At 49.9% G+C, this 22,149-nt stretch overlaps 1 protein-coding gene across 2 annotated transcripts in view; it reads left to right on the forward strand.

Moving 5' to 3' along the window:
- The window catches only part of SNX10 (sorting nexin 10), a 63,920-nt gene extending 54,227 nt beyond the window's left edge, over positions 1 to 9,693 (forward strand). For both annotated transcript variants that reach the window (XM_062178208.1, XM_062178209.1), the window contains exons 4-7: positions 2,006 to 2,106; positions 2,384 to 2,482; positions 8,303 to 8,515; positions 8,936 to 9,693. In XM_062178208.1, the coding sequence (XP_062034192.1) occupies positions 2,006 to 2,106; positions 2,384 to 2,482; positions 8,303 to 8,515; positions 8,936 to 9,017 (495 nt within the window). In that variant the 3' untranslated portion in view covers positions 9,018 to 9,693. The remainder of the gene's footprint in view (positions 1 to 2,005; positions 2,107 to 2,383; positions 2,483 to 8,302; positions 8,516 to 8,935) is intronic.
- Positions 9,694 to 22,149: the final 12,456 nt, after the last annotated feature.

The following is a 22,149-nucleotide window of genomic DNA, read 5'->3' on the forward strand; positions in this document are numbered from 1 at the left end:
TTCAGTAGCCGTAGGTCACAAACAGCCATCGACGAGCCAAAACTGAACGAGCATAGTCATGTTCTAATAAAGCTGCCTTGGCACAGCCAGGTCCCAGGCTTGATGGGCTTGATTGGCCCCACGGCAGCAGTAGTTGGTTGACCTCGATCTGGAAGATGGCGACCGTCTTCATTTTATTTCATCCTGATTCCTCGAGGGGGCACAGACACAGGCAGACTCCACCTGTGGATGCCCAGCTCCGTGAAGTCACGTGCAGCCTCCGTGTCACCTGCCTGCTACCTTGGCGTTTCTGAGACCCAGACACCAGCCGTACACTCTGGCTTTTTTCTCCTTTGACCAACACCCCCCCCCCCCAACTTTTAAATTTTTCCTGTCTAGATTCTCCAGTTTAGGAAGTAAATCAGGAAAATCAGATCTGCTTGTTTCAGTGGCTGTGGTGTAGGCCACTTCCAGGACCGACTGTGCGTTTAGGTTTTGTTTCAGTTTAAGTTTCAAGTTCACACCAGAAGACGCATGTGAGGCTGTAAGAGTCAGCATTGGAAGTAAAATGAAATTCTTCAGTTGCCTTTTAACTTCCTCTTAAAAAAAAACCTGGAGAGTCTTTATCACACACTTTATGGTAGGCACGAAACTTAATTATCCTCAGGAGATAATGAAAGTGTAGATTCCGCTCTGCTTCTTAAATCCACGGGTACTGCAGAAAGTTTATGGGAAGTGGAATGAAAAGGTGAGTTAATTTTGCTGCAGAGGTGTGTGAGACCCAGGCCTCGTTTCTGGGAATATTTATGGTCTCTGCACTTCCTGAGCTACCCTGGCAGGGAGCCGTGAACCGAGAACTGCCCCCCCCCCCCCCCCCGGAAGCCAGACATGACGGGTTCCACAAATACTCATTGGGCCTGTTGCGCTGGCACTTCTCTGATGTGCTAAGACACTGACACGGAAGAGATCTGCCTGCCTGGCTAGGTGGATAGCGGGTCCTGAGGAACTGGGTCCATCGGTGGCCTCAGTACCGGCTGATCTGGTAGCCAGGCGGGTGGTGCAGCCAGAGCTCCAGCCGCACTTCCGTGCGTGCCCACGGAGCTCTGCAGGCAGAGAGAGGAGCTGCTGTTCACTCGTCCCGGGTTAGCCTCTGCTGGCAGCTCCTGGGCCCCCGCATCCCGGTGCATGGAGGGCGGGGCTGGCTGTCACAGCCCATCTTGCTGATGGAGGGTTAGGGGAGGACCCCAGTCCCTGGGAGCCATCCAGCTGTTGACGCCCACAGTGATGGGGAGTGGAGAGAGCACCCACCCACAGCCCTCGCTGGGGCGCTCTAGCACAGTCTGCCGGCTCTGTCCCCGGGAGCTGGGGAGAGTGAGACCCTGGGGGGCCCTGACATCCATACTCGGGGCATTGTCTGGCCACAAGCTCCTGTGTCCCTGCACCCTGGGGTTTGGGGAGCTTTGTGAAGTTCAGGGACACCAGGGACTGTGCCGTGCACCTCGGGGACAGATGAACTAAGCACGGGGTCACCTCGGTTCCCAGGGAAACCATGTGGGGCTTACGGAGAGGTGGGAAGGTCTTTTTTGAAATAGCACACATCTTAGGAGCTCCGACATTTGTCTTATGGTAATGGAGATCCTGACATAGAACTTGCCGAAAATAAATAGAATATCCTCATTGCTCGAAACCAGCAAACACAGATGCTTGCCGGTGTCTGGGCTCCCCGGAGGAGGGTGCTGGGTACTCTTGGGGGGGGGGGGGGCGGCTCTTCCTAGGGCTGCCCTCGTGGCTGGGTCATGCCCCACGCCCGGGGCCACGCGGCTCGCTCTCGCCAGCCTGGCCCCGCTCCAGGCCTGGGCTGTGGGTGAGTTAGCTGCAGGTTTCCGAGCGCTGGCCGAACGGTATATAGATCTCAGGTGGCTTAAATTCCGGCCGGAGTGACTACTGGGACCCTGGCGCGGGCTGCGGGCACTTGCGGACAGGCTTTTCCCCGGTGAGGCCGCCGTTCCTGTGTTTCCCTGCGCAGACCAACAGCATGTGTTTCACGATGAAGACGTCGTGCGTGCGCAGGAGGTACCGGGAGTTCGTGTGGCTCAGGCAGAGGCTGCAGAGCAACGCGCTGCTCGTGTAAGTGGCTGCCGCCCGGCCCCACACCCCGAGGGCTTCCTGGGCTTGCTTCCTCGTGGGCCTGGGGTTCTCACCGCCTTTCGTGGGCATTGACCGTGAAAGACCCCGGCAGCTTCTAAAGACGGGCTGCCTGGTGTTTTTATTATATAACATTTATCAGATAACCCCGCAACAGTTGGGTGATAAGAATCCCCATGCAAAATTTGCCTTTCTGTATGCCCACCTTGATTCGATCGTTAAAAAAAAAAAAAAAAATCTGTTTTTCTTCTCTCTAAAGACAAGTGCCGGAACTTCCATCTAAAAACCTGTTCTTCAACATGAACAATCGGCAGCACGTGGATCAGCGTCGCCAAGGGCTGGAGGACTTCCTCCGAAAGTAAGTGCTCAGAGCCCCGCTGCGGCTCGCGGGCTCATTTCCTGTGTCAGCGCGCCCTCTCGTGGCCCACATCGCACGGTGTCTGTGTGGGAGCAGGTCCTTCTGCGCAGAAAGCAGTGAGCGAGTGGAGTCAGATGACAAACAGGTGGGCCCTGCAGCCCTGAAGCCAGACCCACAGTGCTTGAGGCTTCAGCTAAGAAAAGCCTGATCTCCCGGGAAATGGACGCGCCCTCTTAGAAAAGGGCGCTTCTTAGGCACCGTCGTCACTGACGAGGTGTAGGCTTGGCAGGTGCACATCAGGTGCAGTGGGCTGTGCCGTGTTTGCCTGGTGGCGTTGGAGCCCTTGCTGCAGCTGCAGCCCCCGGACCTCACGCTGCTGTGACTCTCCCTCCCCCACTGTGGTCTTCATAAACAAAATTATTTTATCAGGTTTTTAAAGGCACTTGTACATTTTCATTTCTCCACTCTTGAATGCTAGAATACCCATCCCATGGCAGGCAGATTCTGTAGCTACCTGGGCTCAAATCCTGGGCTCTGCCACTTCCTAGCTGGGGACATGGGCAAGTCTTTTCCCTTCTTCTGTGCCTTTATTTTTCCATCTCTAAAATGGGGTAGTAACCTCATAAGGTTGTTGAGGGGCTTCACTGAGAATGAACGTGAGGCACGTCTAGCAGGGCATGGCCTATGATGTATTCTGTCTGCGTGCTGGCGGCCATTACTATTTTAAACCACCTAGACAGGAAGTCGCTCTGAGGGTATTTGTCTAACTTCCCACTTTATAGAAAAGGAAATAGACCAACCCACATAGAAGTGGCAGGGTCCAGTCTCCTGAACTCTCATCCGTGTTCTAGTAGCTTCAGGTTTGAGATCATCTTTTTTTAAATATTTATTTATTTGCAAAGCAGTTTGAGAGATCTTTCATTTACTGGTTTACTCTCTCAATGGCTTCGGCTGGGCCAGGCTAAAACCAGGAGTCTGGAACTCCATCCCGGTTTCTCACATGGGTGTGCAGGGGCCCTAGCACTTGGGCCATCTCCTGTTGCTTTCCCAGGTGCATCAGCAGGGAGCTAGATAGGAAGTGGAACAGCCGGGACTCAAACCGGGGCTCCTATGGGATGCTGGTGTCGTAGGCGGCGGGCTAGCCCACTGCACCACGGCGCTGGCCCCTGAAATCATCTTTTGAGTCCACTAAACCGGACCTTAGAACCAGCCTGGGAGAACACCCTGCCCTCCTCCCATCTGGCTTAGGTATCAAGGATGCACATGAATATTAATATCCGTCTCTGTTAGGTTGACATAGTGCCTTTTCTTTGAAGAGGTCAAACCAAGAGATCCAAGGTGACACATCGAGGGAGTCAGGGAAAGGACACGGAGCCAGAGGAATGGAAATGAGGCGGAGACCGGAAGGTCTACATTGCAGAGCATTCCGGGCGTTCTCCCCGGGCCTGACCCATCCCGCTGTAGCATGCGAACGCCGGTCTCCGAGCTGAGTCCTGACCCCAGTCTGCTGTCCCGGGGGGCTCTGCTGGTTCCCTGTGGGGCAGGACCACCCTTCAGTTGCCTGCACCTTGTCAGCAGAGGAACTTTAGGAATCACACCATCAAAATGTGAAGCATGCTGCTGTCATAGCTTTTTAGTAGTATGTGTTTAAAATCTGGCTTTTTATATGAGTTGTGAGCCACAGGAACTACATGCATGCACTTGAACCCTCTGAAACCAAAGTGTCCCTTTGCCTGTGTGCATGTGTGTATTTTTTTTTTTTATTTTTAGGACATATGTGGAATAGTACATAGTTAATTGCAAAGTACACATTCAGGTTGAATTTCCTAGAGGAATTATCCAGTTGTTTGACTGGGTGTCACTGATTGAATACTTGTCACATAGTTGGCATTTTATGTTCTTGTCCCAGCACTCACGTGGTCTTAGAAGTTGGATATTCTGTTTTATGGAGACAGATCATGTGAAAGGTAGAGGCGCGGCACAGGATGGGAATTTATAATTAGAACCCTTTAACGCTGACTGTAAGCAGGCTGACAGTGAGGTTTTCCAATTTAGTCATGTTTTCCTTCCGTCTTGACTATAATCTTCCCTTTCTGTTCTTTCTCCTGAATAATTACCAAATGCAAGTCCCTTCCCATAGCTCTGGAGGAAGGCGGCTGCACACGGAACGCCGTCTCAGACTGTGTGTGACGGATCCCCAACCAACTGGTTAAAGAGTCTCCGTGATCGCAATGGGAGCCGCCTTTCCTGTGCAGAATTCAGCCCCTCAATATCACAGTGACATTCGCCCCACAATTGAGGCTCTTACATGGCGGCTTTGTGGTCCTCAAAGTTTTTAGGGATATTAAAGTCACCTTTGGAACACTACAGGTAGACACACACACACACACACACCCTACACCCGGCCACCCACATACACATACCCTTCAACCACCCACATAACACCCACCCATACCTATACCTACACACATATGTACATTCACACCCCCACACTCTATACCCCCACATATACACATGCATATATGCCCCACACATGCCCACACACACCCATACACACACCCTATACCCCCATACACATACACCCACATACACCCACCCACCCATACATAACACATACACACATCCCCTCCCCCACCGAACCCTGACACCCTCCTTATGTCTACTTCAATAGAGGGCACCACAGCCCAGACCATGGATGTCTTCAATGAAGACTGCTAGGTTTTATTTCAGTTTTCTCATGGTTAAGGTACAAACGGGTGGAGTTAATTTTTTTTCTGTATATCCAACTGCTAACTTCCCACACACCATACAAATGTGTGTATAGATCACTATATGTGTTCAGTGGACCAAGGTCATCCTTGGTTAGGATTAAATAATTTGATTCTGCCTACCAAACATTGTCCTCAACTGAACTAGTACATAATATACCCAATAAAATCATGTTGAGGAAAACCGGATCTTCAGCTGTGTCCAATTCAGAGAAAAACACGAAGATTTTGCTTTGTTTAGTTTAAAGTTGTTATGGGGAAAGGAAGCACTTGTGACTGATGTTGTAAATACCTTTTCAGAAATTCCTGTAAAATTCTAGAGACTCTATTTTGTTCCTTTTAAAAAGGCCTGGAAACCACATATGTTCTTTTTCTTTTTTTTTTTTTTTTTGGAAGCTCCTAAAAGTGACATTTTATTGACTAGTCTACAAAGCAGTTTTTATGTTAAATTTGAAACTGATGTTCTATTAGATTTGTGGAAAACTGGGACACAAAGATGACAAAGGGAAAAAAATCAAATTTAACCTCACCAAGGCAGCAGTCGCGAGCGCTCTAATGGATAGGGCACCCAGGAGCACTCAAGACTTTGTACTTCACGTTTCAGAATGAAATACCTGACCGCAAAATAAATAGCATAGTACATTTAAAAATCATTTTGGTTTATATTTTGGTTTATGCAGTATGGTGGCATAAACTGAGCCAGTGACACAGAGAGATGGAAAGACAAGGGTGTGGGGCAGACATAGCGCCTTTGACCTTGAGCCGGGGCCAGGGTGTGGCCTGCCAGCCTCAGACACCCCTATCCCCACTGATCAGCTGGGAGCTGGGGGAGCCTGGCTCCTGCGCACTTCGCCTCTGTGTCCTGCAGATGGCAGTGTTCAGCAAAAGAGAACGCATCGGGAAATAATGAGTCTAATGTACAGTAAAATTGGAAATTGAATTATAGCTGGAGAAAAAGGACAGTCGCCTTGAGGTCCCGCTCAGCCCGGACGCCGATCACTCGTGTTCACTGTGCCCGTGTGTTAGGTTACCAGCAAGTTAATAACCGCACGCGAGCCGTTCAAGGCTTCGCAGAATTGCTTTAGACATGAAATAAAGCTAAAATGAATTTGTGTCCAATATCATTGGCATTAGTGCTCATTACTTTTGTGGTGCAATGCCTCAAACCATCTAAAATCAATTTTAAAGATTACCCATTATTTTATAAAGAAAATAAAACACATCTGCAACAGGAACAAAGCAGGGAGGGTCCTGAAGCCCCTGAGGGCTGCACAGGAGCCCCCGGCCTCGAGGCGAGGCCCAGCTCCCCGGGCTCAGTGTACTGGGCCACTTCCATAACTCTTGGGTTAATTCGAAGTATTTAGAACAATGGTAGGAGTGGTACGAGGGATTCACCCCTGGCCACATCCCTATCACGAGACTGGGTCATCTCTGGAGAAGGCAGGGGAGGAGGCCGTGTGTCAGCCACTTTGCTGGGCTCTTGCCTTAGAGAAAGCACAGAGGTTTAAGCCGTCCCCTCTCAGGCCACGCGGGCAGGCCTCGGGCTTTGGCACCGGGCATTTTTAGACCTCTGCCCCCTTGAGGAAGTAATTCTGTTTTGTTTTGGAGAAAAGGGCTTGGTCTCCTCATGACCTTGGAGTTGGACTGGCTTGGTCTGAGTGGCCAGCAGAGAGGGACTTTTCCACTCACTCATTTAAATATGCAGAACAGAAGGTGAGGCTCATTGAGCTGAAGTGCCTGATCTGATTTTCAGAGCTCTCCCGTGGGGGACAAAAATGCCACGCTGGGTAACACGGAGTCGTGGTGCTGTGGGGTTGCCCCCACGACGCTGTCTTCGTGTCTGGGTGACATCACTACTGACTGGAGCGTTAGCACAGACTAACGGGCCACGTGTGGAAATCTTTGCTAAAGAGAGGCTGATGGTTTTTATTTAAACACAGGGGTGCTGACTGGATTCCCTATCTGATAAAAGAAACACAGGCACCGGCCACGGGCATTTCAGCCCGCAGGTGGGGCTGACTCCTCCACGTGCCTGTGCTGCTCTTGTTGGAATCAAGTTTTGTTTTTTTTTTTTTTTAAAGATTTATTTATTTATTTGAAAGAGTTGCACAGAGATAGAAGGAGAGGCTGAGAGAGAGAGAGATCTTCCATCCACTGGTTCCCTCCCCAATTGGCCGAAATGGCCAGAGCTGTGCTGATCCGAAACCAGGAGCCAGGAGCTTCTTCCGGGTCTCCCACATGGGTGCAGGGGCCCAAGGACTTGGGCCATCTTCTACTGCTTTCCCAGGCCATAGTAGAGAGCTGGATTGGAAGTGGAGCAGCCAGGACTCGAACCGGCGCCCATATGGGATGCCGGCACTGCAGGTGGCAGCCCCTGGAATCACATTTGTAAACCTTGATCCTGAACGTGGGAAGACCAGTATGGACTTCTTACCTAGTGAGGTCTTAAGGATCTGTGCTCGAACGGGCTGGGATCAGTTTGATTTGGTTGCTATTTGTGACAACACGGAGATTCGGCGTCTTACTGAAGGTGTCAGAGAATTTCCAGCCAACCTTAGATGTTAAAAAAAAAAAAAAGTTAAGCCCTCTCAAAATGAGCTCTTGGGAACATGAACCGGCACAGGTCTGCACACTTGTCACCGTCCTGAGATGTAAGACGTGCTGAGAGATGTGTCGGCTTTTTTATATAATTTTTAAAATCAGCTGGAAGTTTTGCTATTTCGTGACAGCCCATACAATAAAGATCACCGAACTGGCATGCTGTTGGCAGAAGTTTAAGGTTTTTTTTTTTTTTTTAAGTAGAATGAATTTCTGTGAGTACCTAAGCAAAATATTTCCATAATGAATGCACACGGTCATAACAGATGGTTACATGGAAGCGATGGCCTTGACGTTCTCCCAGGTGTTCCTAACTCAGCGTCAGGGCTTCACACACTCACCTGCGGTTCCAAAGTTAGCAGGGGCTCGCGTCCCCTTTCCTGGGCCTCGGCGGGGGTGGTGGGGGTCTCGCGCCCCCGCCCCGACTGCCTGTCCTCCTTTCTCTCGCGCACAGAGTCCTGCAGAACGCGCTGCTGCTGTCCGACAGCAGCCTGCACCTCTTCCTGCAGAGCCACCTGGCCGCCGCCGACATCGACGCCTGCGTGTCGGGGCAGACCAAGTACTCCGTGGAGGAGGCCATCCACAAGTTCGCACTCATGAACCGACGGTTCCCGGAGGAGGACGAGGAAGGGAAAAAGGACCAGGACGCAGACTACGACTCGGAGAGGTAGGGCCGCGCACACGTGCGTGCGTGTGCAGCTCGGGCCCGCACACTTCCCTCTCGTGTTGATGCAATCCTAAGATAATGAAAAAATTAATTGACTGAGATTTTATTGAGCTGTGACAGCTCATCATCGTAGCCTTCACACACACCTCCACGCGGAATTAATGAATGCAGGCGAGATTCAATTACCTGCATTCTGATTATGTGACTTTCATTTAGTCAGACTTGAATTATTCGCGTTTAAATTATCTAGCTAAAAAAATATCCAACTGCACTCCAAATGGCTAATTAAAAGTCCAAATTTCCTGTCTCTCTTTGTGACTGGAGATAATTAAAGTTCTCCTCTGTTACTCAGGCTTTGACTGTGTTGTGAAACCAATTTCCTCTTTTTATTATTTTCTTCCCCCCTCTCTTCTCTTCCAGTTCATCCTCTGGGCTGGGACACAGCAGCGATGACAGCAGCTCACACGGATGTAAAGTCAGTCCAGATCCCCAGGAGTCCTGAGCACACGGCCACGCTCCTGTCCGAGGGGCAGAGGAGGCGGCTTGCTGGGTCCGCTCTTACCCAAAGCTCACCGTCGCGACCCTAGGTCTTTAAATCCTTAACGACGTGGCCGGGTTGTGTCTTAGCGGTACGCGTTTTTATGTTGTCTCATTCCAGCCAAGCTTTCTGTGTCAAGCTACAAGCCTGTGAATGTCGAATTATCCTTTCCGGCCAAGCCTCACCTGGTAAACAGGATGCTGTCCAGAAACGCAATGAGTTCTGTGTTTGAAACAACCCAGTGGGTTTCCCTGAATTTTAACACGGGTAAAGCAGAGACAGGGGCTGCTCCCTACAGCCGAAGGGCAGGGCTGATGTCACCAGGGTGATCAGCGGCTGCGAGGACCCCAGGGCCCTGTGAGACGCAGGCTGTGCCCATGGGGAGGCCCCCTGCCCAGCTCAGCACTTTGCTTGTGGGCATTTGAGAGAAATAGTCACGAGTATTTAACCCTTCCAGTACCCTGTTTCCCTCTTAGATGGAAAATGTATCATATGAATAGAGACATATTACAATAATGTTTACATGGTAGAGAAACAACCAGAAACAGTGCTAGTAATTGTTCTTCCCTGTGCAGGCTGCACTTTCAGAGTCCATTCTCATTGTCCCCAATCAGCTTAAATAAATGGTGTCTGAAACAAATCACTTGTTTTTATGGTCATTGTGTAATTAGGATTACAGGTTAATGACTAATTTTCCGACTAAATGTGCAATTTCTTATCACTAGATAACTTTGAGTATCAGTAGTGGTTACTTACTACTTAAAATCAGAAGGATCTTATAAAATTAATAAATTTCACCAATAAGTAATCTAAAAGAATACTAACGTGCTAATTTCAAAAGTATTCATTTTTAAAAATCCCCTTCTTTTTAAGCTTGTACCTGAAGACTGATATCATTTTAACAAAAATGTCCTTTTTTCCTTTTTTTTTTTAGTAGTCCAAAGCTAAGGTGTCTTAGATAAACTACCTCGAACTTCAAATTTTAGATGAGGCAGCATCTTCTGGGATAATTCCTGAAGTTCCTTCCTTGATCCATGGTATAAAATCCTCTGGGAAGCTCACAAGAAGGAATTTTCACAAAACTGGGTGACAGGCTTTCATCAAGTGTTCCCCAACCTAACTGGAGGGTAGCAGAGGCTGCTACAGAAAACAGCTGTTTTATTTAACCTGGAGTTTAAAAGCTATTGCATTATTAAAGTCTTCGAAATGCATTTTTTGAAAAAACCAATAGAAATACAACAGAAAAAATCTAAGTTTAGAATGACATCTTTAATTTTTTTTTTTTTTTTTGATGGAAGGCATTAAACTTTTTGCTACTGTTTTGGTTTAACGTGCTATTTTAGGATCCAAGGCTCATTATTTTAACACAGAAAAAAAGATTTTGCAGTTTCTTGTCTTGCTCGTGCGTAGCGGGAGGTGGCGGTGGGGGCCCTGAGAGCGGTCCCAGCCCTCGACAGTGCGTGTTTGCGTTCCTACCGCCTCTGCTTCACAGCAATTTTGAAATCGTGCACTGGGCTGCCCTTTCAGTATCGTTAGATACTGTAACATGGCCATCGAGATTAATCCTAAGTGATGCCTAGTCACTGATGGGTTTGCAAACGTCACAAGATTACTGTTTACACGCGAAACAACAGCAACAACAAATCACAAACAAACCGATGTTGCTGGATGACTTATTTTATGCAAGAAAATGCATTTCTTGTAACTTAGACCTAAGTTGGCAGTGTGTTTCTGGGTTACCGGTCACCTTCCGTGAAGAACTTTGGTTCAACTCGGGTGCTGTTCGCCACACGGCAGCCACGTGAGGCCTTCAGCCTCAGTCCAGCTGTCTTGATGCCTAAGCCTTAGCCGCTTTTAAAACCAGTTTCCTGTGGCTGGGATATTTAGCACTTCAGCTCCCAGTGGTTTTCTGGCTTTGTCTCTTATTTTTTTTCTGGCTTTTTTTTTTTTTTTTTTTTTACATAAAGCTTTCTTTAGGAAAAGAAAACAATGTAAAACATGAAAACAACAGATGTTTATTTAAACATATAGATGTTTAGACATAAACATAAACAATAGACGTTTACTTTTAAGGTGACACAAATTTGAAAAATGGTAATCCTGGGTGCTTTCTTACAGCAAACCCGGATCTCCCAGGCTCATCCTGAGAGAGCAGAGGTCAAAGCCAGCCTGTGTGCTTTGTTTACAACCAGATTTCTCTCGGGCTCAAAGTTGTCAACAGTGAAAGTCAGCAACCTGTTACTCGAGGCTCCTTTTAAAGTCTCCTTTGCAACAAAGTGATTTATTCTAGATAAAATTTCAGGTTTTAAACTTTACTAGGGCAGATTAAGTGGTGATCGTCTCTGAAGACAGGGAGTATCATGCCAGAGCCTAGTTCACATTTTATTGAACAATCCCAGAAAAGTGATACGCAGTGACGTAAAATAACATTTCTTTGATGTAACTCGTAAGAATTCGAGCAAATCCATGTAGCATAACCAACCACAGGTACTGTTACAGCCAACAATACACTGGATATGGCTTTGAGCTCATCTTACGGGTTTCCGGTGCCTTAGGAATGTAACTTTACGGAGTGAGACCGCAATGGAGGCCCCCACTGCCAAAGTTTAAGACAAAAGTACCAACAGCGTGTTCTGTCCTAAACAGTCTGGCTCTGAACAGTTCCCCCGCCGGCAGGTGCCCCGGGAGCACAGTGCAGCATCTCTGCACGACACGAAGCAACCGACTCCGATCCCAGTTTGTGCTTTTTGTCTGGAGTGGGTCAGACCACGTTCACATACAGAATGCTGCCTGGACCAGGCTGCACGACCCCGGCATTCAGAGCATGGACACCACTTGTCTTTGCAGATAAAAATCATTAGAAATGCACAGGTTTCTGAGTGGCATTCGGAATTTTAGGAGGATGTGGGCAAGCACCAGGGTCTTCAGCATTTGCTACACTTGCAAAACACTGGGCTCCCTCTGCCACACGCACGGTGCAAACGCGTCACCGCTGTCCCTTTAAGTCAGCCAGGACCCAGTCAGTCCCTCGTGCTGGACATTTCCGGATCGGATCGCTGTTAGCAGCAGCGCAGGGGACACTAATTTAGCCGCGCCAACTCTGGGAATTAATGATCCTCTCTCTGCGAAATTCCAAAGGCTTCTAACAAGAGCAAAAATGAGCCACGCGACAGCCTTCTGTGGAACGTAAACGCTGGTCGCAGACAGCGCGGCTGCGGCTCCGGCCCCGGGCTAGCGCGCAGAGAGAGCCCCCTTGGCCGCCGCGCGGGAGCGCCGACGCGAGCGGACCCCGGCCCCGCACGTCCGGCCGCCGAGGGGCTCCGCGCGCGGCTCTGTGTCGGCTCATCGCTTACCTCGGCCTGCTGTAGAGCCTCGCCCCCCACCCCGCCGGCGGCGGCGGCCCCCTCGGCCGCCTGTTGGCTGCGGCGCCTCCGCGGCTCGCGCGCTCTCCCCCGCGCCGCGTCCCGCACACGCGCACGCCCGCCCCTCCCGCCCGCGGCGGCGGCGACTGGGTGGCAGGTAGCGAGCCGGCGGCCTCGGTCCGGTAACCCATGGCAACCGCCTGGTAACCCATAGCAACAGCGCTGCGGAAAGGGAAAGGGAAAGAAAAAAAAAAAAAAAAAAAGAACCCGGGGGAGGGGGCGGCGGGCGCCGAGCAGGAGCGACCCGCACAAAAAGACGGCGACTCGCGGCGCCCCGCAGCGCCCGGCCGGCGGCACGGCGACAACTCCGGCTGCTCGGGAAAAAGAATAATAAAATAATGATCACGCACAGGGGCCTCGGGTGGTGGGGCTTGGTGTGCGCGCCCGGCTTGGGAGCGCGCGCGTGGAGCAGGGGGCCTCGCCGCGCCAGGACTGCGTGGCGGCCGTCCGACTCGGTCCCGCGGTGGCGCTGTCCCCAGGCCGAGCCCGGACCCCGCGCTTTGTTCTGCAGATGTCCGCGCGGCGCTGCGGCCGGGCGGAGGCCGGGTGGGGCCGAGGCCTGCACGGTCCCCGCGGACGCCTGGGGCCGCCGCCCGGCGGCCGGAGTTTCTCTGGACACGCCCCGCGCGCCGTTGGCTCACCCCATTCCCTCCCGGCCCCGCAGGGGTCTCATCCCTGCCTGGCAGGGGCGCCTGGAGGAGGAGGCGACGTCCGCGCCGGGTGCGCCCTGGGTCGGGGTGTGCGCGCGGGAGTGCGGAGGCGCATCCCGCGAGGCTGGGGGTCCAGATCCTCGAGTGCGCGAGTGCCCCACCCGGTCAGTCTGCGGGCGCAGAAGCCGAGCTGTGGCCGCTGGCCGACGGAGGGGGGCGCCGCCGGGCCGGCGCGGTCCTGCGTGATGCTGCGGCATCAGGTCGTGGGGTGCGAGAACCTGCTGCCCGCGCCCGGGGACGCGGTTTGCCTGCTCGTGGGGTCGCCGAGCCCGCACGGCTGGCGCTGGCTGCTGTAGGTACCAGAGCAGCCGCTGCGTAGAAGCCCGCAGGGAAAAGGCTGCGGTCGGAAACCACAGACGACAGTGCGAGGCACGCTCAGCCAGCCGGGATCGCAACGCATCCCCACGCTTCGAGAGGAAGAGGAGGCTTGGGTCGGACGATTTGAGGGCCCAGTTCGGCCCCAGTCGGGTGCACCAGTCACAAATGCAAATAGCAAAGCCGTCAGGAAGGGCCCGGCGCCGGGATAACGCTCACTCCCAGGAAGGCGCTCAGGCCGGCCGTGTTTTATATTTAGGACTTTGACGGGCCGACCAGGGCCCCTGGCTGTGTAGGGAAGCCTATTTTAAGCCCTTTAAAAAGAAAAGCACTCCCCCGGGTGTGTATCCCTGCTGCCACCGATCTCAGGGGGGAACATGGTTGTTCACAAGTGGACAGCTGTTGGGTTCCGCTCCCTGCAGGGCCCAGGCACTGCGGGGCGGTGGGACGTGATCAGAGATGGAGCTCAGGTACACCCCGCCCTGGCATCCAGGCGGCCCGACCCCAGCCCTCGGCATAGCCCTGTGCCGGGAGCCCTGTGCTTTAATTTAATTTTTTTTTTTTTAACAAAAGCAATTACAGAAAAGTGCCAATTTAACGTGTGACATTTCACATTGTGCTGCGGCAGGCGGCCTCCCCGTAAATGGGGCTTTTCTGTGGGATAACAGGAGCCAAAAGGCCTTGTGTCGTGGAGAAATGTAAGACACGATCTGGGCTGCACGCGCACAATGGATCGGGAAGGATTTATGTAATTAATTGACCAGTCTTAACCTGTTATCGTGATGTAAGGAATTTGGAACTCATTAATTTGGGCCCTGACAGATTTCATATTAGAGCTGGCAAATATGGATTGAGCCTCTTATTCTTGTAGCAGCTGGAATTTCCATGACAGTGAGGATTAGTGAAGAAGACCTATTGCCGAAGTCAAGCTGCCTTTTTTGTAATCAGTAGCCCTGCTCTGCATTAAAGGGATAATGAAAAAAAAGGGGAGAAGGCGCATTACCTGGCTGAGCGAGCTGGAGGGCTGTGCTCACCCGGCTACTGCTACGTGGGTAGAGCTCCAGCACTTGCAGCTGAATAAAAACATTCATTTCAATCATAAAGTTAGGTGATTCCTGAGCAGCTGGAGAGAGGAGCAGGTGGAAGGGCCCCAGGGTCAGGTTTGGCATTGTTGTCCAAGTTAAAAAGAGGACTCAGAGTCCGAGCCTTGGAGTTGCTGCTCTGTGCACCCAGAAGCTGGCGGAGGAGGCAAACAGAGGGGTCAGTGGGATTTGACATCACTAAGGGAACACAGAGACCTGGAGGACAGCCTGGCTGGCTCAGGAGCTGCTTCCTGTCTGGTCACAGCTGCTTAGTGGATGTGGGTAAAACCCAGGACTCATACCGTGAGCGTTTAGTCCGCAGTCTGGGTCCTCTCCCCGTTGTGTGATGGTTAATGCATCTACAAACACCTGGTTTCTTCTTTGAAATCTTAAGGAAGCCCAGTAAAAATCTAACTTCCACTCCCCTTCTTGACAATCAGAAAACTGCTCATTTGAGAAAAAGAGATGAAATTTCAGAGATGAAATGATTTTTTTTTGTCTCTTTCCACAATGATAAGGTTAATACAGCAACTGCCCTCAGGCTCATTAATACAGGAAGATAAGTAGAGTTGCTTGTTTAAAACACTGGCTGCGGGTCCCGGCTGCCTCCCCTACTGATAAACAGCCTTGGGCAGCCAATGCTGGGGAGCACAGGTACCGAGCACACAGAAGGTGCAACTATCCTTGCCTAATATGTCATTAATTCACAAATACTCTGCAAGGTGGAGAACTCACTGCTCTTGAGATTTCTTTCTAAAATTTTATTTGAAAGGCAGCGTGTCATGGAGGTGGGGGAGGTCTTCCATCCACTGATTTACTCCCTGATTTACCCACAGCTACCAGGTTTGGGCCAGGTTGAACCCAGGAGCCAGGAACTCCACCCAGGTCTCCCACCAGCTGGGAACCCAAGTACTTGGGCTATCACCTGCTCCCTCCCAGGTGCACTAACTGGAAGCTGGGAGGGCCGAGGAGGCAGGACTCAATCCCAGGTACTCTGCCGTGGAAGACACATGTCCCAAGGATAGGGGGAGCTTAACCCACCGTGCCACATCACCTGCTCCTTGAATTGTTTTTAATTTCTCTATCTCTTTTAAAATTTTCCAAATATAACTCACATTTGAATATAACAAATGCTGCTATAAATCTTTGCAAACACAAAAAAAATTCTATCACTTCTCCCCTTGCCCCTCTTTTTGCTGTCTTGATTCCAAAGAATTTTTTTTTTAATTAATGATGAGATTTATCATTGAAGCACTAGGTACCAAGATTTGTTTGTGATTATCTTGCTAATGAGTGATTTATTCAGCTTTGGTTCCCTTTACATGAATGCATAAAGATAAACACTAGAAATTTGCACCAATATATTGCTATCCTTCACAGAGGAAAAAGAGAGCTTGTGGTTGTACTGGCATTATCACTTCAGTGGGATGGCAATGAAGATAAACAGTTGATAGCAGCAAGACTTGGAGAACCATTATAAACCTTGACAAGGACGATTAACAGTGTATATAAGCACACTTCAAGTTTGTATACATGATCTCAGCTCTCACCTAGGGTTTTCTTTGTGTTTTCTAAAAAGGGTGATTTGTAAGCTGACAGCTACAAGGTTATCACTCCTGGGATGCGTGTGCTGTTTCAGTGTCAGAGGTAGGGAACAGAGGGACATACTGAAGGGTGCTTTGCCACAAAGTGTTGGTCTGCAAGGAAGTCTGGGGGCTCCCACACTGGCTCTGCTGCAGGTGTGTAACCAAAGCAGCTCCCAGCCCCTGCAGGCCTCAGGCTGCTCATCACAGAGAAGAGGACAGGGTGCAGAATGCCCTAGAGTTCTTCCTAGACACTCACCTGGAGGGATGTTCGTGTTATTTTCAAAAGGAGAGGGGCAGGCTGGAAGTGGCCTTGGTCAATCGTGTTTCAGACATATGCACATACTTCAGAAAGTTCTTGGACCGTAGAAGGAGAATTTTGTTTTGGTGTAAGAAACTGCAATCCATACAGAGAGTTGCATAGTACGCATGTATGTATTTCTCACGAACTTTTTGAAAGTCTATCTTGAGTAAAGGGAACTGTTTTGAAATAGAATGGACGTACATAAGGGGCTAGGATTGCCTGAATAACAGAAGAACTCCAAATTGCAAGGGTCCCTATGAGTGCGGAGTCAGTGGGAGTTCAGGTAATCTCCCAAGGGAGGTGGGCAAGCCCCACGCCAGGAGTTCATTCAGGGCCCCAGGCTGGGGAAGTGGCTCCACCAGCTGTGACCTGTGCTGGCCCAGGCAGCTCCCTTGGCAGCCAGTAAGGACAGAAAAGAACACTAGTGTGGCAAGCATCTTTTAATTGCTTTCTCAGTAAGACTTTTCAAACGCGCACAAATGTAGGGCTAACGTGGTGCCATCCATTGCCATGCGGCCGTCATTTGGCTTGAACATTTATCTTCACATGGTTGAACTTTCATCATTCATCCCCTCCCTGTGCTGTCTGATGTGAAATCAAATTCCAGATATCTTTAAGAAGATGATCTGGAAGTTGTGCACATCCCTGCATCGCGTGATAAGAACTGAGTCACATGGCCACACCCAGCCACAAGCAAGCCTGGAAAATGTCTCAGGCTGGGCAGCCGTGTGTCCAGGAAGCAGAGGATGCCACACTCGAAAGCATTTTATTATATTTTTTTTAAAGATTTATTTATTTATTTATTTTGAAAGAGTTACAGATAGAGAGAGAGAGAGAGAGGGAGAGAGAGACAAAGAGAGATCTTCCATTTGCTCATTCACTCCCCAGATGGTCACAACAGCCAGCCCTGGACCAGGCTGAAGCCAGGAGCCATGAGCTTCATCCAGGTCTCCCACATGGTTTGCCAGGACCCAAACACTTGGTCCATCTTCTGTTTCTTTTCCCAGGCCATCAGCAGGGAGCTGGATTGGAAGTGGAGCAGCCAAGACATGAACTGTACCACATGGGATGCCAGCATTGCATGAGAAGGGTTTACCTGCTACACTACAATGCTGCCCCAAGAGCATAGCATTTTAAGATAGAATTTAGTACTGATGTTAGTTGAGAGGGAGAGAGAGAGAGAGAGAGAGCAAGAACTTTCTCTCATGTTCCTAATGATGGGGGCTGAGCATGTCTCCCATGTGAGTGACAGGAACCCAACCACTTGAGCAATCTCCACAGCTTCCCAGGATATGCAGTAGCAAGAGGCTGGGGTCCAGAGTCAGAACCCAGGAATTCTAATAGGGGCTGCAGAAATCTTGTCTTTAAAAAAAAGATTTATTTTGTTTATTTGAAAGAGTTACAGAGAGAAGTACACACACATACACACACACACACACAGAGAGAGAGAGAGAGAGAGAGAGAGAGGTAGAGAGAGAGGTCTTCCATCCACTGGTTCACTCCTCAAAGGGCCACAATGGCCAGAGCTGAGCTGAGCCAGGAGCTTCTGCCAGGTCTTCAACATGGGTGCAGGGGACCAAGAACTTGGGCCATCTTCCACTGCTTTCCCAGGTCATAGCAGAGAGCTGGATCGGAAGTGGAGCAGCTGGGGCTTGAACTGGAGCCCATATTGGATGCCAGTGCTGCAGGCCGGAGCTTTAACTTACTCTGCCACAGTGCCGGCCCCATGGGGCTGCGGGAATCTTAAATCACTAAGCTAAATGCCCATCCCAAGGCTATAGGATTTAAGAGAGAGTCATTGCAAAAAGCCTTAGAAATTAAACTACTGAAGGAAAGACTGAAGGCATCTCTACGCTGTACTAGAATCTAAATGATGACAGTTGCATTCTGATACCTTGTGAAAAGGTACAGTATTTAGATTTTGGCGAATGCAACATCTGATGAACAAAAACAGAGCAGCAAAATGAAGCGGCTCAGAAAGACCCCACGGAATCTTGCTCTTTTGTCTCTCACGTGTGTAAAAGGAGCTGAGATTAGGATCTTGGGGGAAAGAAATCAATATCCGTGCACGTGGTGAAGATGCCTCATTTGCATTTGTTGTTGGACTCCTATCTTTTAGGGTGTTACAAGGTGTGTGTGTGTGTGTGTGTCTGAGACCTTACGCTCTCTGTGTAATAAAAGGAGAACAAGACTCCACAGAACTTGCAATTAACAAAAGAACTAGTCCAGACTAATTTAAGGATCCATTCATGTTTGAAAGATTTATAGAGTGTGTTCCATATTCAGAGGGTCAGTGTGGATCCCGGGAGCAGAATGTGAAATGTACAGTCCTTGTTCCTGGGGCAGCTGCACGTGGAAACATCTAACCGTTATACAAGACAGAACGAATCAGGCGTCACAGTTGAGGGCAGTGGACATCCAGTGTCTTGCCTGCTACTATCCATTCTTACCCTTCAAGTCACCTGCTCTTCCGCTCTTGGTCCTGTGCTTTGCTGATTCAGCCTTCATCCCCAAGAGGGGGCTGTAACCCAAGGCTAGCTGATCCGAGCAACAGTACCTTCCCGGCGCCAGTGATTGGCTCAGAAGTGGGCACGTGTCCCTATCAAACCCAGTGACTTCTGTGCAACTCTTGCGAAAAGAAGCTCGCTTCCATCACCTGGGGCCGCCGGCTAGGATGTGAGCGGGGACTCTGAGCCGCCATCCGGCCGCTGCGGAGACTAGCAGGGGCACAAAAGATGACAGGGCTGAGGGATGGAGAGTGACCTGTGTGACGTCATTTACGTAGGTTGGGTACTTCCTGTGTCAGGACTGCCGTAGCAGGCCACTTGCTGATTCATTCAGTTAGTCACTTACTCGCTGCACCTGTGCTGTTGCCTTCAGTCCTCTAACGTGAATATGGGGGCGGGGGGGATTCCAGTCTTCTCACTGTGTTCCTACCTACTGCGGAACAGTCGGGTTGATGTGTTAACTAATTCCCTGGACATAGCTAGTTCCCTGGACATAACTTCTTAAAGCAAAAGTAGCTCTTTTTGGACTGGTGTGTTCTCTCCGTAGCTGGAACGGTCATTTGCTCTTACAGATTCTTGACTGAGAGCAAATTCGTGGTGCAAAGGGTGGCGACGTTGGAACTGCTCATCTGAGTGGGCAGCAGGGGACGAGGGGCTGGCAGCCGTGGGTGCAGGAAGAGAGGATTCACACAGGAAGGAGAGAGTTCACAGATGCAAGTTTGGAAGTCCTCTAAGAGGAGAATGAACAAAGAACATCCTGACACACATGTGGGCTCAGTGAGACCGACCTTGATCTAACATCACAGTCTCCTTCTCAACTCGCCTGCCCCCTCCTCCCATCCCTCTTCCCCACCTTGTAGTCTCCATAGCGCTCATCACCAGCATCTGAACAGATAGCTGTTTGTTTTTGTCTGTTAACCTCTGCACCTGCGCCACGATAGAAGCTCCATTTGTGCAAGGGGATGGGCTGTTGCTCGCTGTAGTATCCTATGTGCCTAGACCAGTGCTTGGCACATAGGAGGTGCCCAAAGGATGTTGGCAGAGTCCATCGGTGAAGGGTTGAAGGGGGTGAAGTTTGCTCACTGATGGCAGAGATTTAAAGTGAGGTGGACAAAAGGCCAAGGGAAGGAGACAGAAAATCTAAAAGGCGAAGGGCAGCTGAGCGCAAGCAGAGGGCTCAAGGAGGCAGCAGTGGGAAGCAGGGCCAAACACGGCTGGGAGGTGCAAATGGCCAGGATCACGACATTTGAAGTGTGTTCCTCCTGGTGACCCTGCATAGCTCCACGTGTGTGTCTTAATCCATTCTTTGATGCTATGGTGGAATATCAAAGACTGGCTAAATCATAAGCAAAGAAGATTACTTGCCAACATAAGTGCTAGAGGCGGGGAACTCGAAGATGGCAGGGCTGCCTCTGGTGGAGCCCTTACTGTGTCAGAGAGGGCGGAAGGTCAAGGGAGCAAGCATGAGACAGAAAAATAAAATCAGACTTATCCTCTTATCAGGCGCTGACTTCTACCCTCCCTGCTCCCATGGGTTAGCCCACTGGCTTCGGTAACAACAGCTGTAATCTGTTTCTGAAGGTGGTGCCCTCGTGACCCAATCACCTCTTCCAAGTCCCACCTCTTCCAAGTCCTGTTACAAGGCGGTTCAATTCCCGAGTGAGCTTCGGAGGGGACATTCGACCAGAGCCGTGTCTGTGCTCGGGACTCAGAGTCAGTCCTGAGAGTTTGGGTTCAGCTGTGAAAGTTGGGTAGAGCTCTGAATTTCTGAGCCTAGAATTTCTAACCTGTAAAATGGGTCCAACACTGACCCTACCGCAAAGCATAATTTTTAGGATGAACTGAGCTATTGTATGTGAAAAACATATACACTTGTGAATTATTGTCATTATTATTGATTTGCAGTGTGCAGAATACAAATATTTGCAGCAGATAGAATAAAGGAAGTCATGGAAATGTCTATAACTATTGTTATTTGGGAATAATTGATTTCAAGATAAAATATGTGATGATTCTTACTGTCATTTTCAACCACCACATATATTTACATGAAGGTAAGTACTTAATATTTATGAACTTGAGCTTGGGGCATTTTCTTGACCATGCTTGTTTCTGGTTTCTTATTCATGCAAATGCAGATCCAGGAAGATAAGAGACACAAATTTCGGTTCTCAGTCAACAGGGCGGAGAGCCCATTAAGGCCATTTCCCTCTCCCCACCCCCTCCCAGGGCATCTTGCTTTTTCATCCTCTGTGGCAGGGGGTTGCATTATCTCCAGTCTTTCTAGGAAATCACTGATTTTACTTATGCATTATCCTTCGATGTCTTAGGTTTGTTTTGAGTTAGATTTCGTCCTGGTGGCTGAAAGCTCAACATTTTTCTGAGGATTTTTCCCCCAGACCACAAGCACGTTTGGCTGCAAAGAGTCTGGAGGGAAGAATAGGCTTCCATGTTGCCTGGTTATAAATAGGGGGTGCTGGCAGACATTTGCAAGCATTTGCATATATACAATTGTCTGTCTGATGTTTGCTTCCATGCTTGCTCTCCTCCTCTGCCCCCTGTTCTCTTTGTGCAGTGAATTACTAATACAAACACAGATAATGAAATTTCTGATTCCAGCCTGCAGCACAGACATGCATTTTGGAGGGTATCTGGGGAAAATGGATAGGTTCCCTTGATCTTGCTGCTCTATCCAGACAAGGAAAGGAGGAGGAGAAAGTAATTACAAAGACTTGTCTTTGAAGGTGGGATGAGTGGCACTGACAGGATTTCTTTTCGGGGAATCTTGTAGAGATGCTATTTGCTTGCTAATACCAATAGGTGTTATCCCTGGAAATAGAGCTTATGCATTACAATGGGGGCTCAGCAGATGGGACACCGTCCACGGGAAGCTGAACAAGTCCTGGCCTTGTGGCTTCAGAACAGAATGGGTCTGGGGAGGGTGAAATTTGCCCTTAGGCTTGAAGCATTCTCTGGGGCAGCCAGGGCAGTGCAAATCCTAGAGGTAGGAGGGAAGCAAATTTGCCCAGGGAAGCGTCTTTTGGTCAATCACCGCTCCTGTAGATTCAAGAATCACCAGTTTCTTAAGCAAAGTGCGACTTTGTTGGGCAGCTGAGTGTGGCAGCTCGGTGGCCCTAATTAGGTGGCAGTAACATAAGAAATGCTCAGTGTTC

Source organism: Lepus europaeus, chromosome 20, assembly GCF_033115175.1.
Source record: "Lepus europaeus isolate LE1 chromosome 20, mLepTim1.pri, whole genome shotgun sequence".
NCBI lineage: Eukaryota > Metazoa > Chordata > Mammalia > Lagomorpha > Leporidae > Lepus > Lepus europaeus.